The sequence below is a fragment of the Notothenia coriiceps genome, unplaced genomic scaffold (genome assembly GCF_000735185.1).
Source record: "Notothenia coriiceps isolate Sejong01 unplaced genomic scaffold, NC01 NC01_scaffold00001471, whole genome shotgun sequence".
Classification (NCBI taxonomy): domain Eukaryota; kingdom Metazoa; phylum Chordata; class Actinopteri; order Perciformes; family Nototheniidae; genus Notothenia; species Notothenia coriiceps.
Window position 1 is genome coordinate 319,660 of NW_011334172.1, and position 17,937 is coordinate 337,596.

A 17,937-nucleotide genomic window follows, 5' to 3' on the forward strand; every position below is an offset into this window, starting at 1 on the left:
TGTGTGTGTGTGTGTGTGTGTGTGTGTGTGTGCAAATCAAAGCACACTGACTCTCTGAGAACCCAGTGTTTACTTTGCTAACAGAAGCAGGTGTGTGTTGTTTAAGTTCCTCTGTTTTCCTTGCGTCCTGTTCTCTCAACAACACCAGATAAAACCCAGTTAATAATTAACTACGTCATTAATACGTTTTTGCTTATTGTAATGGGTTGTATTATTGCTTTTGTGTTTAACGCGACCTGATTCTTCGCTGTAATCATTTTTCCATACGTAGCTCTTGTATGTGTATGAGACATTGAGCTGTTGTATTAACGTTATCACTAATACTCTGAAAGGATTGTATTCAAAACACCAATTTTAAATTTCTGGAAAGAATGACTATCAATTTATTCAATTTTCTTCAGTATTTTTGCTAAATGTTGAAATTCAACTGTTTATAGAAGTTCACACACTTTGTTTTAGAGTTTCATTATTTGGCCTGAATACTGTAAATCAGACACCATTTATTATTTTCAATCATGTCGTGTATTAACCTCGCCTGCAGTATTCTGTATGTTTAGGTAATGGTTTAAAAGTGATCCTAGCTAGTTCTGTATCATTGGTTTGGGTTTGCTTGTTTGTGTCAAAGGGACTTCTTTAATGCAATTTAGAGACCTGGATCATGGCAGTTATAATACACATCAGCTGGAATCGAACAATGTAACTGGAGTTTCATTTTGATTAATAACTGGTTAGATTTGTGTTAGGTTCACCTCTTTTATTGCATGTTTATGAATATATTTGTATTTGTTGAAAGGCCTACCTCAGTGAAAATGTCCCAGGAGCAACTGCTGATGCTTTGAAGATGTGCAGTGACCATACAAATTAATCCTCTTCCTGATTTCTCATTTTGTATTTATATATCATCAAACTAAATTATGTTGTCAGGCCTAAGTGTTATTATTACACTGGCGTCTGTCCTGCCTTTTTAGAAGCAGCCTTAAACCCTCATCACTTGAAGCCACTAACCCAGACCCCTCCTCTCTTCTCCAGTGTTCCTAATTCCTGTCCGGTTAGTCCTCGAGGAGCAGGGTCATCAGGGTATCATCGCTATGGACGCAACGTGACCTCTGACCTCCAGTTAGCAGCTGAATACGCTGCCAAGGCTGTTTCTGAACAAAGACGAAACATTGCCGAGCCGAGAGGGGGCGGCGGCGGCGAGCCGCGGGGGGAGTCGGCTGGTGGAGACAGCCCCAAGGTGAAGACCCAGTAACATCAGAATGAACTGCCTGCAGGGAAAAATCATTTGTAGCTTTCAAAGAGTTACTTGTGTAAATAAAGGATGTTTGGATGGTAATGTTTGTGTCGCCTGTGTCCAGGATGAGTCCAAGCCACCTTATTCCTATGCACAGCTGATCGTCCAGGCCATCTCGTCAGCGCAGGACAAACAGCTGACTCTCAGTGGCATCTACGCCCACATCACCAAACACTACCCCTACTACCGCACTGCAGACAAGGGATGGCAGGTAGGGTCTCTCTCTGGAGCTTCTCATGGTGTGCCATAACAATCAGTTCCTCACTTGTTATATTATTATACATTATTATATGAATGTGTTTTTATCCCTAACAAAAACATATAATAGCATTTAAAATACTGGGTATATAAGGAGTAGTAACCACATAGATACAAATATTATGTGTTAAAAAATAACTAGTTACTGAGTGTTAAAGAAATGTAGGGGAGTAGAAGTATAACGTAGCATAAAAAGCACATCCCTTTAGTAAATGTACTTAGTTACATTTCATCCCTGCCAACCACACGCTGTGGGAAGGTTAGCCTGGATTACATTTAGAAGTTTATGATTGTATCATGAAATCAGAAAACGTACTAACAGTTACATAGCTACGGTATCTGTTGTAAAAATGGTATAATAAAAGAAAAAGAAATAGTCTGCTTAGGATCATTAGCTATATAATAAGTTCTGTGATACTTCCCCTCAAATCTATATTTCTGTCTCCAGTGAGATATTAATGATCTTTTGTCCCTCCAGAACTCAATCAGACACAACCTGTCCCTCAACCGTTACTTCCTGAAAGTGGCCCGCTCTCAGGACGAGCCGGGGAAAGGGAGCTTTTGGCGCGTGGATTCTGCTTCTGAGAGCAAGTTGGTGGAGCAAGCCTTTAGGAAAAGACGGCAACGAGGAGTGGCCTGCTTTAGGACGCCATTTGGACCTCTGTCTTCTAGGTGAGTGGGTCCACTGTGGTCTTCATCTGCATGCGCGTGTGCTCTATCAGGGGGGGGTGTAACCCTCTGTTCAACAACAGCCACTTTAAACGCTCATTACTGTCAACATGGCTCCTAATAAACCTGAGATTGCAGTTTAATTTGTCATTTGACTAATGGACAAAGTCAGTTGTCAGCGTTGTTTAGTCTGCTCCTCTTTATCAAGTGAACTTCTAGCTGGATTGAAATGAACTCTGTCAGACTCATGCTTGTTTGCTTCCGATTTGACCTCAGTTAACCCTTTCTACCTTCTCTGTTTCTGCTCCTTGCTGTCATTTGATTGGATAGAACAAAGTAAGTCTATTTCTAGGTTGATATATACAGCAGAAGTAACTGGCATTGAAGGAGCCTTGGATTCTACTATAAGTTTCGATGTATTCATATTTCTGGTCTGTTTTTCTTTCCATCTTTCCTCTCCTCCCAGGAGTGCTCCTGCGTCCCCCACCCACCAGGGGCTCCTGTCCCCCCCCTCCAGTGGGCTGCAGACTCCTGAGTGTCTGAGCAGGGACGGCTCTCCCATCTCCCATGACCACCACGAACAGCTGGCTCACAAGCTGGCTTCTGTACCCGAGTATAGGTACTCTCAAAGTGCCCCAGGTAAACACACAAGAAAAGGCACACACGCATGAAGGCTCTAATATACACTATAAAAACATTACAATTGTTTTCTGTTTCTGCGCAGGATCTCCAGTCAGTGGTCAGCACGTCATCATGGCGGCCCCCACCCACTCCTCAATGCTGCCCTCAGGCCCGGGGAAAGCCCTCGCTTTCATTCCAGGTGGGGGCCACATTCAGCCCCTCCACCTCCTGCAGAGCCCCTCCCAGTCCTCCGTCACCATGCTGCGGGTCGTCACCAGCACCCCACTAACCTCCCACCCCCCCAATGGATACAGCGCTGGAGGAGCAGAGGGCCACAGTGAGTTCAGAGGTAAAACCATCTGTTATAGAAATGCTCCGTTTGCTTTATGCGATCCATCTGTACCTGGTAATGACTGAGTAGTAGGGCTGCTCAATTAATCATATTTTTTAATCGCAATTACGATTATGGCTTGTAACGATTACGAAAACAACGTAATCAAAATAAAACAAGTATCTTTTTATGATTACATTTTTTTTTATTATTGGTTTTTCAGTTGAGTTATACTTAAAGTTCAGGGTTATCAACTGTTAAAAACATACTGTTCACATTTTTTTTCTCTCCAATAAATGGATGTTTTCAAAGTAAATGGATAATCGTTTTTAATAATCGTGATATCAATTATTGACCAAAATAATCGAGATTATGATTTTTGCCGTCATGGAGCAGCCCTTCTGAGTAGTTCTGCTCATCTCCACGTCTACATTTTTAAAGCTTTTGTCATGCTCCATAATTGTTGTACATCTCTGTGGTATTTGAAGATATACAAAGGTCTGTTTGCATTTAGCTCCCAGGCTACTTGTTCTGGATTGTGTAAGATGTTTGGATACACCAACAGGTTGACTTTTTCTACCTTTGTGAAATACATTGATTGAACTATAAAAGGACATTTAAATGTAACTGTTTAGATGTTTATCAGTTTACTAATTGTGATCCAAGCTTGCTTCTCAAAGTCCAGAGTTAGATGTTTGCAGATGAATTTGACCTTATTATATTTGCTTTGTGTTTGAATGTTACAAGTGTAGAGAAGAGTAAATACTTACTGCTAAATATAAGATCATTTAAGAACTACACTCTTTGATCAAATGTCCAAAATAGTTCATTTGGATGAATAGTAGATATATGCTGTGTTTTAGGAAGGGACACTTTTTTTTGTGGCAGTTTTTCTATATAATATAATTTGATGCACTTTCATAAACATTTAGTTGGTTTGGCTTTGACATGTGTGCGCTGTGTCCCTCAGATGCCCAGCTGACCAGGGAGCGGGTGATCCAGACCGTGGACAGTGCGGTGCAGGGCGGGGACGGCAGGAACCTGGCCCTCGGTTTACATCAACTTCCTGTTCGTCTTGTTACTCAGAATGGCAAACACACCGCTGCTGCTGCTGCTGTTGCCACAGTAACCAGCTTTGCTAATGCATCTGGTGAGACTCTCCTGCCATCACTGCACAGTCATGATGATGCATGTCAATGTTTCTGCTCCAAAAGATGGATTCAAGCCATCAAGATACAGATGTGGGCATTGTGCTGGGCAAACCACTACTCTTCTCAATTATTGCTTTTTCATATTATTTAAAGAATACGTTCAGAACATTATAAGAATCAACTTGTTCTTGGAGGAGGACACTAACGTCACTGTAGAATCAGTGATATCTCACTGGAAACAAATCTTACATGACAAAAAACGTCCTCAATGCTGAGTGGTGTTTAGATTTAGACATCCAGCAGGGTTTGCCAAGTTTTAAGATACATAGAAAAATAAGCAGCTATACCTCTTACTGACAGCTTTTGTTTTTAGCTTGTTTTAAAGATGAGATACTGAGCTGTTCTTGTATAACACATAACAAATATGCAAATGACTGTAGACGGAGCAGAATAAAATATTGCATTTTCGACATGTTAACATCTTACATTTATTTTTAAAAGGTTATTGCTTTTTACGTGCCTAGGTTTTATTTTCCATACTTAGAGTATCAAGCTTTGTTTAAGGGTCTTAGCCCCGACAGTGAGAACAGAGGATGTGTTGCAGCTTGATAACAAAACATAAAAAACAGTTTAAAACAAGGCTACCTGTGTAATATCGCGTTTTCCCTCATCACTCATCAGATACTGACCCCACCTGACTCTCCCTTCCCTCTTCTCCCCCCCCCCAGGCCTGAGCAGTCCTCTGCAGATCCTGGCTGCCCAGGCCTCCAGCTCCCCCCCGGTGCTGCTGAGCCGACAGCCGGGTGCAGAGTCGTTATCCGAGCACCCCGGGGAGCCGCAGTCCAAGCGGCCGAAGATGGAGGACGGGGGCGGCCTTGAATCTGCTCAGCATCAAGTCACGCCGGCTCAGCAGCCTGTCATCGTTGCCATGACAACACAAAACCACGACCCCAGGAAGTAAAGCCCAGGGTCTCTTACAGGTACCCGATGGACCGCCTCCTCACGGCCCCTATCTGCTTCTTTTATACTCATTTGATATGACTGCAGCTGACACGGCCAATACATGTACAGGCAGCCTCTCTCAACAGAAGGGAAATAAATTGTAAGGAAAATATATTTTGGTCAAAAATAGATACAAAAACTTTCAATACATTCTGAATGTAAAAAGCAAATAAATCTTTCAGGACTTTTTCAGCTTTACAGTCTTTTGAATGTAATCCTTCATTCACTGAAAACACAGATGTTAAGCTTACGAGAGCATTATGCATATTAAATCATTTGAGCACTACTTTACTACGTGAATGTTGGATCATATCTCATCAGTTTCTCTCTCAGGCCAAAGAACTCTCCGGCACTTCTGATCAGTCACTGCCTGATTTAGAAAGCAGGGCAAGTGTGTTCAGAGATTTGAAATGGCTGGCATTTACAGAAGAAACTGTGACGATCAGAGTTTATATATTTTGTAGTGTCACACAAACCATGGACAGAAATATGGAGAGGACTTAACTGTGTGTACCCAGACCATTTGATCGGGCTTGGGAGACTGTTAAAAATATGATTGTACTTCTCATATAGCAATCCCTACTGAAAAAAATATTTTCTCTGAGTAAAGAAAAGAAAGATGTTAACATAAAGACTGAGACCAGAATGTGAAATTGTCTATCCTTCTTGCTTTTCTCTGGAAAGCATACAACAAAAAGAAATTGGGTATTGTTTTGGAAGATATGAGGAGATCCAGGAATGAAAAAACAGGACTCAGCAGTTTTTGCTTCACTTCAGCTCAGATCGGTTTATCAGTGTGAAGCAGACTCGACAGGATCCGTGTGACTGGACAGCAGACGGGCGAAACAAGAGGCATCTATTTGGAAGTGATTGAAGTGGAGCTAACCTAATGTAGACAAACTGATTGTTGTTTTAATTTGTTTTCTTTTGTTTCAGTAGTGGCAAAAGGAGAAATGGAACAGCCTGTGCGTACACTTTTGTTTGTCTTAGCACAGAAAAGCATTATTGTAATAATCCTTAAAGCCTTAAAGATTTCTACTTTGTCATTTTATTTTAACCTTTAGACAGCTTTACCTTTTTTAGTTTGTAAACAAAGCGCTTCTTTAACAGTACAATGATCGGCAACACTACAGTGGTGACAGTAATGTCAGCATCCGTAGACTTATCAGGGGAAGGGCGGGACCAACACATGACCACACATTTCAACTGCTTCTTTCTTTCTTTCTTTCTGTATGGTACTTTTGAATATTTTCTACTCTTGGCTCCCCACTCTTTTGCTTTCAGTTTCCTGTAAAAGCATTAACCTTTCTCCCAATCTACCTCTGTCCCTCTCCTCAGTGAGCAGTCTCTAAAGGCTCATCACACTGTTGGCAGTCCTTGTCACAGACACTGCCTCAGCTTTATACTCTTCAGCACTTTCTCCCCCCCCCCCCCCACTCTAATCTCTCACTGCCTTTAGCTTTCCCCAACCTCCTCGCACAGGCCTCATTTTTAGCTGGCAATCAGGCACAATGTGCGCAAGATTTCAGTGATTGTTGTTGCACATTATTAGAAAACAAACAAAAAAAGATGCGTAATGATTGTATGCTGCTCTATCTGCTAAATGACAAAGCTATTTAGAAGGTATTTTTTCTGATTTTTGGAAAAAAAGAAAAAATATTTTGCTATTTTTAAAAACAGCTGTCATCAATACGTAAACATTCTGGAAATAGAGAAGTATATGTATTTTTAAATGTTTCTGTTTTTGTGATTTGTTAAAATGTGTAGCACAAATTAAAATTCCTCATTGACTTAAATATTATATTGCCTTCTTTCATGTGACCGGGGTCTGCAGACTCTGTCGCTCTGTTGTTGGGACAGTAGGTGGGTTTCTACGCAGAAACATGAACAAGTATTTAACAATCTTTATTCTTAAGTACCATCATGTTTCAACAGTATAAATAATGAACAGAGAATAATATACATGCATGAAATCAATGTCTTAAATCCTTCAAATCCACACAAATGTAAATGTTACTGCAAATAAATGAACATAAACAGATTAAAGCCAAGTTGTACAAACCTGATGGGGGGGGAAAGAATGAGCGATGGGTCTGACATTTCAACACATTTAAATCATAAATAAATACATTTTGGTAATTTCTCATTGAAAATAGTGGCTAGTTTAACTTTCTCTAGTGGGTTTTGGCCAGTAAAAAATGAGCTAGGTATTTTTATATATTAATTGGAAGAATGATTGGCAGATTAATCAATAATGAAAACCGTCTAAGTCTGAGCTTCTTTTAGTAAGAGAGCCAATAAACATCTGGATCTGCACAGATGCAGCGTTTTTATTTTTACAGAAGGTCACTATGTTTTGATCCACAGAGCTGAGGGCAGAACAAAAGTCCGGACAGAACTGACTAACGTGGCTTATTTTTCCTTAGTCACCTTACATTTGAATCGGGGACTTGCATTGCTTTTTCTTTTGAAGGTGACTTGGTCTTGTTGTTGCTGGTCTTCTTTTTAAAAGGGTCCATTCAGCCAAATTACACGAGGACATGTCTGCTGTTTTGGTTGCCTATATTTGTAGATCTAATTATTAAACTATAGAATTGTCTGCAACCTATACTTCCAGAAAAATATCCCTATAACTCTGGATAATCCACAGACATCACAGTGAATTGGGACAACTTTATATTTAATAAATAATCCTTTTATGGTGACATATAGTGAGGTCAGTACAGGGTTCGAGTTATGTGGGAGCCAATGGGAGGTGAGCTCCCATAAGGAGGGGTCTGAGCTCCCATCTGTGGGGGTCGCTAATACATTACCAACAACCATTATTTTAATCACAAATAATGTATTTTTCAATGTAATGACTATTATTTAACATGTTTTCCAAAAGAACTACGCATCGTATTCTCTCTTGAATGACAATATGCCTTCACTTCACCTCAAAGGTATATAAATATCACCCGTTATTAACGTTATTACCCGGCTGTCATTGATATATTTATCTCCGCCCCTAACGTCAGTTTTAAAGACCCCCATAAAACTCAGATTATAACTCGAACCCTGGGTTAGTATATCATCCAGAGAAACTGAAAATACGCTATCTCTGGAAAGACAGCTCCTGTTTAATGTTTAGGCGAAATTTGATAATTCTGTGAACAACCAGGAAGGGTTAGAAGGAAATTCTTAATCAGAAATATCTCAAACCTCAAAAGGGACTTTAGCTAGATACCACCAGTAAGACATGCTTTTCTGTACTTTGAGTAACTGCTGAATCAAAGTGCAGCTAATGACCCTTCTGGAATAAGAATTTCAGAAGTCGATTCTTGTTAATAGTTCTTGAATTCTTTAAATGTTTCAAATAAATCCACAACTATATTTCTGCCATTTTAGAAAATTACACTCCTTTTTTCCATCAGTATTTTTCAGAGTCAAAGAAGGTTATAGAGAAATCCCCAAAATGTAGTTTCTCTTTTGAATGTCCACACAATATGTGACCAGGTGTTTCATATTTACAAAGGACTATTTACACCTCAGATAAATACCGCATATATTGACAACAACACAAGTGTAGCTTATACACACAACGATTGAGCATCAGAACCTGGAGTAAAGTTTTTGGTCTTGATGATCCAGTCATTAATAAATAACAATGTCCCCCAGCAGCTGCACATCCCCTGTGCACGTGGAGCATCCGGAACTCCTCCGTTGTCCGTGGCGGGATGAAGTCCATGATGAGGTTAAATGTGAAATAGGGGAGCTGGGCTGTGTCTTGACTTTACTTCTTCCTCCTTTTACAGCCACTCTCTGGTGCGAAAGTCAACATTCATAGAGTCTGTTGAGCAGACAGGGCTTTGGGAGTTGTTAACAAACAGGATTAGAAAACATTCCACTCTAAAAGCGTTGTGTAAAACATCCATCGAAGAGAACCTCGGCTTCATGTTTGTCTGCAAGTGCTTTAAGAAGTACAGTCAGTTCGTGTCCACAGTTCCTTGTTTCTGAGAGATGGGCAGCTATTTCACCATGCTACTGAAAGTCTAGTACAATTATTCTAAAATTCATGTGGAAAATATCCCAATGTTTTCACATGCTGCGAGCACCAGCCAAAGGGAAATTCAAACGTTTTAAGTTTGCTGTGCTTTAAACCCCAGGCTGCGTACTGGCTGGCTAGACCTCGATTGCCTCCAACGCTGATTAATTAGGCGGCTTTCCCTCGCAGCGTCTCCCTTTGGTGTCGCCGTGGGTTACGGATTCTGTCTGTCACACAAACCCAGTTGGAGTCAGCGTGAGGGCAGCGGGTCTGGCAGCTGTGGAGTCGTGGAGTGTTAATCTCCAGTTTGATTGCTTGGCTTTGTGCTGTCGCTAGTTTTCACACCCATATGTCATGCTGTGTGTGTTTGTGTGTGTGCTGTTCGAGTGCACACATCTGTATCCCGCGTCGTCTCGCTGTCCTACCTCTCCCTCCCGTGTTGTGCAGCGGTTGCTCGGAGACAGTCAGCAGGAGGAGGCGCTGATCTTCTCCGAGACGTCGGGGTCGGACTTGGCCACCAGGAAGCGTAGGCGACCTCCTCCCAGGCGAATCAGATCCACGGCGCTGAGGAGGAAGTGAAGAGAGACAAAGAGTCCGGTTACTCAGAGCTCAGCAGAGACTGTCTGGGCTCACATCAATCAATCACAGTAATCAATCAGCTTGAAAGGCCAACAGCCATGGGTACGGTTAGCATTGTGGGGAGATTGCTCCCTCTGTCACCAAACTCAATATCACCCAGCAGTATCGTTAATCTCCTCCAGCCCATTGTGGTGGTCACAGACAGCTCCAGTGTACCTCTGGTAGTCGGCTCCGATCAGGCTGGTCCCGTTCACAGCCAGGATGCGGTCTCCGATCCTCAGCCTGCCGTCAGACGACGCCGGGCCGTCGGGGATCAGAGTTCGGATGTAGATGCCTGGAGCGTTGAGAGGAGTGTGCTGCGGGGGGGACAAGAGTTATAGTTTGAACAGAGTGAGAGTGTCCATTATGTAGCTGGTAGAGAAACTCATTTATACTGCGGCCAATGAAGACACATTTCCTTCTTTTTAATACCCGAAAGGTTTGCGTTTGAACTTTTACGAGACACTTGTAACGATAAAATCAACAGTTTTTGTTGTTTCTAAATCAGGTATGTAATGTGAAATTAACTGCAGGTAAACGTTGGCTTCCGGAGTCTAAATCTAGAGTCTAAGGAAATATCATATTCAAGTTATAATGATATAAAATAAGCAATTCATCAATATTGAAAATCAATAATAACATGACAACACTGTGACTTCCTAAACTTTTATGGCCACTATGATTTTTCAAACATTTTTTTGACATACTAAGACTGCTCTTATAGCATTACTGTTTTTAACTTTTTTCAAGAACTACTATACTGTGTCTTTTTAAAACTTTTTTTAACAGAAAAATACACCACTGAAACCTGGACTGACAGGCAAGATAAAAAGTGAAATCTGTTTCTGAACGTCTGTGTACTCACCAGGCCGTCTATGAGTCCCATGCCGAGTCCGTAGGGTCCTTTGTCCAGTTCCACTACAAACACCACACACAAGTCATCAGGAAGGGGAGGGGCGCCAGGGGATGATACAGGGAAAGGAAACTCACACCCACTAATACACCCTGCAGGGGACACGGACACCCAAATGCACAAAAACACACACACACAAAGACACAGACACACAGGGTCTTGCTATGGGGTCGGACAAACATGAAAGGTGTTACTGTGCAGAACACACACACACAGATAATGAGACACATGCTACATGCTACAGACCTGATCTGACACACACACACGTGCTTCTGACAGAAGGCTGCAGATGTCACACTCACTACACTGTAACATGCAAAGGAAATATCCTGCTGATCTAAAAGCTCCAGTGTATAAACTACAGAAGTGCACAGAAAGTAGTGTACGTTATATCGATTTGTGGCCACTAGGGGGCAGAGTAACTCCAAAGCAACCAACAGAGTAACCCAATTTTAGATCTCATTGGGCTCTGACTTCCAACTGTGTTACTAGCTAGTGGCTTAACGAGCTTTTCTCCAATGTGAAGCTCAGCATGAGTTTATTAGAACGTTTTTTCAGAAAACAACTTCTTGCTGCAGCTGGAAATGAGAGCAGTTGACAGTAAATGTGTTGTTAAATCAAATGTATGAGCTAACAGAGGCTAAAACTCTTTGTTGTTGATCATTTTTTTTTTGGCGACAAGGGACCTCTTTAACATTAATGTTTTCGTTGACTCCATTCATTTAAATTATTTGGATAATTGCAGCTTTGAATAAATTAAGAATTGCACTCATTTTGTGTAGGTGTTTTCAATATGTCTACATTGTCTGATCCTTGCCTTTAAAGTTAAGTGAGTGGAGAAGCACAGAAGAGGAGACTGAGACGCAAAAGTTAATGTCCAATGTAAAGTGTCCTTTTCACATTGGTCAATTCCAGGGGGAATTTGAATGTGATACTAGCAAATGTATTTTCATTATAATATGCGACATTGTTTATAATGCAGTGTATATACCATATTGTTTATTAATATAAAGTGTAGAGATGATCCAAAACACTTTTACAATATCATTTAGTGGATGTGATGTTGGCGCAACAACCTTGAGTTTCAGTAATGCAGTTAAAAAATATGTTTGAATTACATTGATGCAGGATCTCAAGCATCATGGTACATCCAATCATATGTAATCTAACAATGCAGTGAGATAATCAGACACGGGATATTAACCCTGAGGTTTCTGAATCGTAAAAACTTGGCTGAATGAATCGCTAATGTTATGTGTAAAGAACTGCAAGGCTTAATACTTAAACAGCAGATGTGCAATGGAAAAAATAACAACACAATATGTGAGTTAGTAAATCATATTTTTCTTGAAGCTCACAATGTTCTGTCTTAAAAATATGTATCAGATTTTTTTTATGACAAGTTGAACTGTGGTGTTTCTGTTCTGGATTCCTTTATCATGCTCATGTGTTCTTGTTATTTTGTCCACCCCCTGTATGATATTCAGCCTACCCTCCAGTCCATTGCTGATGAGTCCGTTGGTCTTTTTACACTCGGCCACAGTTCTGCTGCCGCAGCCGTTAGTCTGGGCGATGGGGCCTATGAACTTCCCTCCCCCTCCCCCTCCTCCTCCCCCCCTCCCCCTTCGTCGGGGTACAGCGGGGTGTTGGTGGGGGTCAAGAGGCAGGACGGGTCTGGATTTGCTGTCCGGGCGTGGTGGATGGTGCCGTTCCTCCTGAGGCTGTGTGTGTGTGACTGGCCTGGAGGCCTCTCCCGTGCCCTATCCTCTCCCGGCTCCCCCGTCACCTCCTCCCCAGGACCCCCGGAGCGGGGACTGCTGTGGGCCGGAGGCAGCGACTCCCTCTGTGCCGGGATCGGACAGAAAGACTTTAGAGGACAGTATGAGGAGAGGACGAAATGATTTGAAAATAAATATTCCTATTATCTTTGATCTTTTGTTTGTTTGAGATTCTAAAGGTTTATTGTCATGTGCACAGTCGCTACAGTGTAGTTATGGCAATGAAAATGTTGAGACCCAGGCTACTCCAACAATGCAACATAAAAATATATGTTAGACATAAAAAACTCTTAAACTAACAATATAATAGTGCAAGAAGAAACCGAGTAGAATAAAAAGGTGGAAGATTATCTTGCAAGACCAATGTGTAAGTAATGTAGACGAAGTAAACTACATGCATGTACAAAAACAACATCAATACAATAAGCTAAATGTTGCAGAGAATGTTGCAGGACAAAACAGTCCAATTAAACAATGAGTAAAGTTATGTATAATCATTTTAAAGACACATAGGATATTTGTTGGTGTACCTGTTTCTTTGTGCATGAAAATGTGTATATATGAGGGTGCAGTAACACTAGGGATTATGGTCTAGTCAGCCGTTCCCACTAATTAGACAGCCTGAAGACTAATCAGATTAACCATGATTTAACCATGTCTAGGTTTCTGTGAGTGTGTGTGTGTGTGTGTGTGTGTGCGTGTGTGTGTGTGTGTGTGTGTGTGTGTGTGTGTGTGTGTGTGTGTGTGTGTGTGTGTGTGTGTGTGTGTGTGTGTGTGTGTGTGTGTGTGTGTGTGTGTGTGTGTTGGCTAGAGTAGAGGGTTTTTGTCTTTCATTCATGGGATTATGGAGGAACTCCTCAAAAACCACAGCTGCCGAAGCACATGGCCTGGATTACTGCGAGGTATGTGCGTCTGACAGAGTGCACAGTGTGTTTCCTGACCTGTACGTCGGGCCAGTCGGCTGTGTTGGTCCCGTTGGAGTGTGTGTGCACACTGGGAGTGTTGGCGTGTGTTTGCGTCTTGGTGCGCAGCCCCCACAGGTAGTGGCGGATGTAGAGCAGCTGTCTGTAGATGCTGTCCTCCACACACTCGCTCTCCAGGTCCACTCTGAAGCCGCCGCTGGGCAGCACTATGGGAGGGTGGTTCTCAAAGCTCTCCAGGAGGTCCACTAAACACACAGAGACTGATGTTAGCGCACCTACACACACACACACACACACACACACACACACACACACACACACACACACACACACACACACACACACGCACACACACACACACACACGCACACGCACACAGAACAGCTCCCTATCGGCCTGTGACTTTTCCTGTTTTGCATTTTTCACATTTAGAACTCCTACTGGATAGCAATTGAATGCTAACCACAGCTGCTAGTTACAATAAATGTGAGATATAAAAGATGTCCTCGTCTGCGTTCAAAACAAAAACAAATGTTCTGGTTATGATCATGTTTAGACTTTTAAAAGTGCATTATCTTTAGTATAACTTTGAGATATGTTTAGTTTACCTGAGTAGTTACATGACATTACATTTAAGTGAGAACAACAATTAAAGTTCCCTTGCAGATTCAGATGACTTCTACTAAATAAAAGATGATGCATTCAAAAAGACATACTGTATATAAAGTAGTTCAAACTTCCCCCCTTTTGGCAGATGAGTGTTAAAACAGCCCTTTGGTAATACAGTCTGCACGTTGAAGGTCAGACATCACAGTGAAGTTATTAAAAGCAAAACACGTTTCTGAGTGGAGGGGACACCTTAAATATTAATGTAACATTCTTCCAACAATGATTTTAAGGAGTGTTAGACTAGTATATACTGCAGAGGCTAAACGTTCCCCTCTTATAACACGAGGGCATTATGAGCCAGCAATCTTTCACTCACTGGTAGGGCAGCGTATGGCCAGAAAGTGATGTCGATACTGAGATCACAAGGAATCATTGATTTAAAAGACAAAATCTATTTTTTTAACTATTTGGATTTTTGTGCTACATTCTTGTTAGTGAATGAGTCTTTACATCAAAAGAAGATGCAGAAAAAGGTGCTTCTTCACCTAAATTCAGTGCATTTTTGTTTTGACAGTGTGCTATATATTGTACAATACAACAGAGAGCAAAACAGTATTTTACTTTACTATTCTTCACTGGACTGCAGTCAAAATGTTCAGTAACGTTTTCACAGGGTGCTGCATCAGCGTGTGCATGCAGAGGCATTAGAGCTCCCCAAACTCTACTGTGGCTGGGTGTAAGTTTAGAAAGCGCATGATGTTATAAGCAGCAACGTTTTTCATTTTAAGCGGCTCATTCAAAGTTGATGGTTGGCAACTCAAATAAAAATGTACCTGTTCTGTATATATACGCCTCGTCCTCGCTGCTGGGCTGCCATGATGGGACAGGGCCTATCTCTGCTGTGAGCTGGTACTGGGTGAGGATCCTGTGCAGCTGTACTGGCTTCAGAGCCGGGTGCTCACTGGACAGAGCCCGCCAACTTAACTGCACACGGGGAAGAGAAATGAATCAGAAGTCCTGGGAGGTCAGTGCTTTCCAGTCTTGGAGGTGAAGAGCAGTGTGGACGGATCCTGGCTGGACCCTTCAAAATACGTCATTAATCAATAGCTGATCTGAGTTACATGCTTTATGAACAGCAGTTCTTTCAAATGTATTTAAAACAGTCAACTTGATTACAGTCAATCAGGGTTGAGCAGCTGTAATACTGATAACCTCCATTGAAACACATTTGAATACGGTAAGCTCTCTTTATATATACTTTTGATACCTTATTAGTGCTGGCTAGCAATGCTGTTCAAGATTTTAGCCGACTATGTGTGTGTGTGTGATACCTGTGTGAGCTGTTGTGGGGGCGTGGCCAGTATGGAGACAGCGCTGTTGAGTTTGGTGAAGAATTTGTCGGCCAGGTGTCCCAGACCCGACTTGCTCGCCCACTCCATGACCATCCGCAAGCACGCCTGAATCTGCAGCACCTTCGACCGCTGGAACCAACCCCGAGATGGACCTGCACACACACACACACACACACACACACACACACACACCGAGACACACACACACATCCTGTAGTGAGTGTTTGGATATTTTCCTCTGAGACACTGCAGTACATTTTTTATTCTGGGTGTGTGCGTGTCTAAGGGAAGGCAGACTAACACAGAGACAGTGAATGTTTCTCTGCATGCGTTGTACGACAATACAGAAATACATTTGTGTAAGTAATTAGATTTTGAAGGCAGGGACACAATGGGCACAGCGCAGAGCAGCCTGCTCCTTGCAGAATACAAATGCAGCGCTGCAGCGGGGCTCAGATGACATTCCTCACTCTGTAATCCTTTGTTTCTCTGCATCACTTCAAAGAACTGAAAGGAAGTTTTGTTGATGGTTAAGCAGGCGATAAATTGAAATCTGGCATTTGTCAATCTGTCCTTCCATTACCTCAATGCAGCTATAATGACTATTTAATCTTTCTGAAATACCCCCCAATGTGAGATTAGACCTCTGCCGGGGTTAGGTACAAACAATGACAAACAACTGGACTAACGTTAACGACACCCCAGATGACAAATTAACCTCTCTTGATACATTTTATAAAAATAATTAGAGACAAAATAAATGTAAGAGCCATCTTAGCACATACTTATATTTAGTTTAAATGTTTTTGTTGGCGTGAAAATATTATATAGGTTCTCATATAATTTAATGTTATCTTTCCATTTTTGTGACCCTAAAAAGATTGAATCTACCAATCGTTGCACTTCTGACAAAACATAGATGTGAAGGTAAACATGTTTAAAACTGGAAATACAGATCCTTTTAATCGTCAAATGAATCCTGACAAGACTGTTTTCTTAAAATGATTGAATGTGAACACATATTTTTATGCTGAAATTAACAGAAGAAGCCACTGTTTTCTGATACTGTAAGGTGTTCGTAGCACAAAATCAACAGTTTTATTTATCATAGATAAATCAAGGAGCCTTCTGGTGACAGAATGAGTAAACCTGATTATTTTCAGACAAACAATGCCACCACAAGTTAGACATGACAGGAAGCTTCATGCATCCTATCCACTGACAGCATAATGTGCAGACAGCACACACACATACTCTAACCCTTCAAATATTATGCCATATGTTTTAGGTGCACACACACACACACACACACACACACACACACACACACACACACACACTGCAGTGGAACTAATGAGCAGTGCTTTTCTGCTGAGTTTGACATATCAAAAAAAAAGAGGAAATTAGACCAGCTGCTTTTTGCGTGTCTATGTTTATGTATGTATGTGTGTGTGTGCTGTGCACCTGTCTTTCTTTATGTGTGTGTTTGTCTTAGTGTGTGTCCTTACCAGCAGTGATGGTGTCCTTCTCTTTGGCGTTGAATTCCTCCACCTCTGCCCTCCTGCGCAGCTCAAATCTGCGAGCGTGTCCCTCTCTGGGTTTCCAAAGCTCCTGGAGCAACAGCGGCTTTTCGTTGTCCCCCATCGCACGCAAGCATTCGGTTCGCCACCCCCCTTCTCCTATCCCACCTTCCCCCTCCAAACGCCCGATGACGTCGCACAGGACGTAAGAGTGGGCAGCGTTCTTGTTGAGAGAGTAACGGTCGAGTGCCTCTTTGACCAGCTCCTGGGCACTGGAGCGCGGCGTGGCCAGGACGCTCTTGTAGTTGGCACCGGCACAGATTTCATCTCCAAAGATCTTCAGCACCCCCGGGGCCGAGCTCTGCGTGGAGAGTTCGGCCGGGTCGTCCGTCGGTCGCTCTGGGGGTTCAGTCGTGGAGCGCCGGTCCCCACGAGTGTTTGTTCCAGTTTCTACTGGGACACGGTCTCTGTAACTCAGAGTGCGGTACAGGACCTGGGGAACAGACAACCAAAGCTGAATACACTGCAAAATGAGCAAAAACCTAACATCAGCATGCTCACCTGAGATTGTTGAACATACGGATTATTTGCAGGAATAATATTTACCATGTTTGCCATCTAAGTTTGGATTGTAGCATGCTAACATTTGTTATTTACACAAGGCATCAAATAAATGGTGAGATATTTCATTGCAGAGTTTGTGGACTGACTGACTGATCAACGTTGAGTCATGCTCTTAGCTAGGGGATACAAATTGAATGTGGTATAACACAGGATATATGTGTGGTAACTCAAATATTGCAAAACCTCAGCCAATAAAGCCAAATATTTCTACTAGGAAGTATACCAAAGGCAAGTGAGAATTTGAACTGGCCCT

At 42.0% G+C, this 17,937-nt stretch overlaps 2 protein-coding genes across 2 annotated transcripts in view; one reads left to right on the top strand and one right to left on the bottom strand.

Annotated features, from left to right (window-relative positions):
- Positions 1-6,964, top strand: part of foxk1 (forkhead box K1) — a 13,393-nt gene extending 6,429 nt beyond the window's left edge. Inside the window, exons 3-9 of the mRNA XM_010790802.1 lie at positions 1,030-1,234; positions 1,356-1,502; positions 2,028-2,221; positions 2,685-2,857; positions 2,943-3,188; positions 4,141-4,320; positions 5,050-6,964. Of these exons, the coding sequence (XP_010789104.1) occupies positions 1,030-1,234; positions 1,356-1,502; positions 2,028-2,221; positions 2,685-2,857; positions 2,943-3,188; positions 4,141-4,320; positions 5,050-5,282 (1,378 nt within the window). The 3' untranslated portion in view covers positions 5,283-6,964. The remainder of the gene's footprint in view (positions 1-1,029; positions 1,235-1,355; positions 1,503-2,027; positions 2,222-2,684; positions 2,858-2,942; positions 3,189-4,140; positions 4,321-5,049) is intronic.
- Positions 6,965-8,187: 1,223 nt separating this feature from the next.
- Positions 8,188-17,678, bottom strand: LOC104962460 (Ras association and DIL domains). The gene is given in 10 exon segments (XM_010790900.1): positions 8,188-9,911; positions 10,143-10,282; positions 10,831-10,970; positions 12,371-12,497; positions 12,500-12,721; positions 13,598-13,824; positions 15,022-15,172; positions 15,520-15,692; positions 17,049-17,553; positions 17,667-17,678. Coding segments are annotated over 10 exon segments (1,797 nt in total). The 3' UTR covers positions 8,188-9,811.
- Positions 17,679-17,937: the final 259 nt, after the last annotated feature.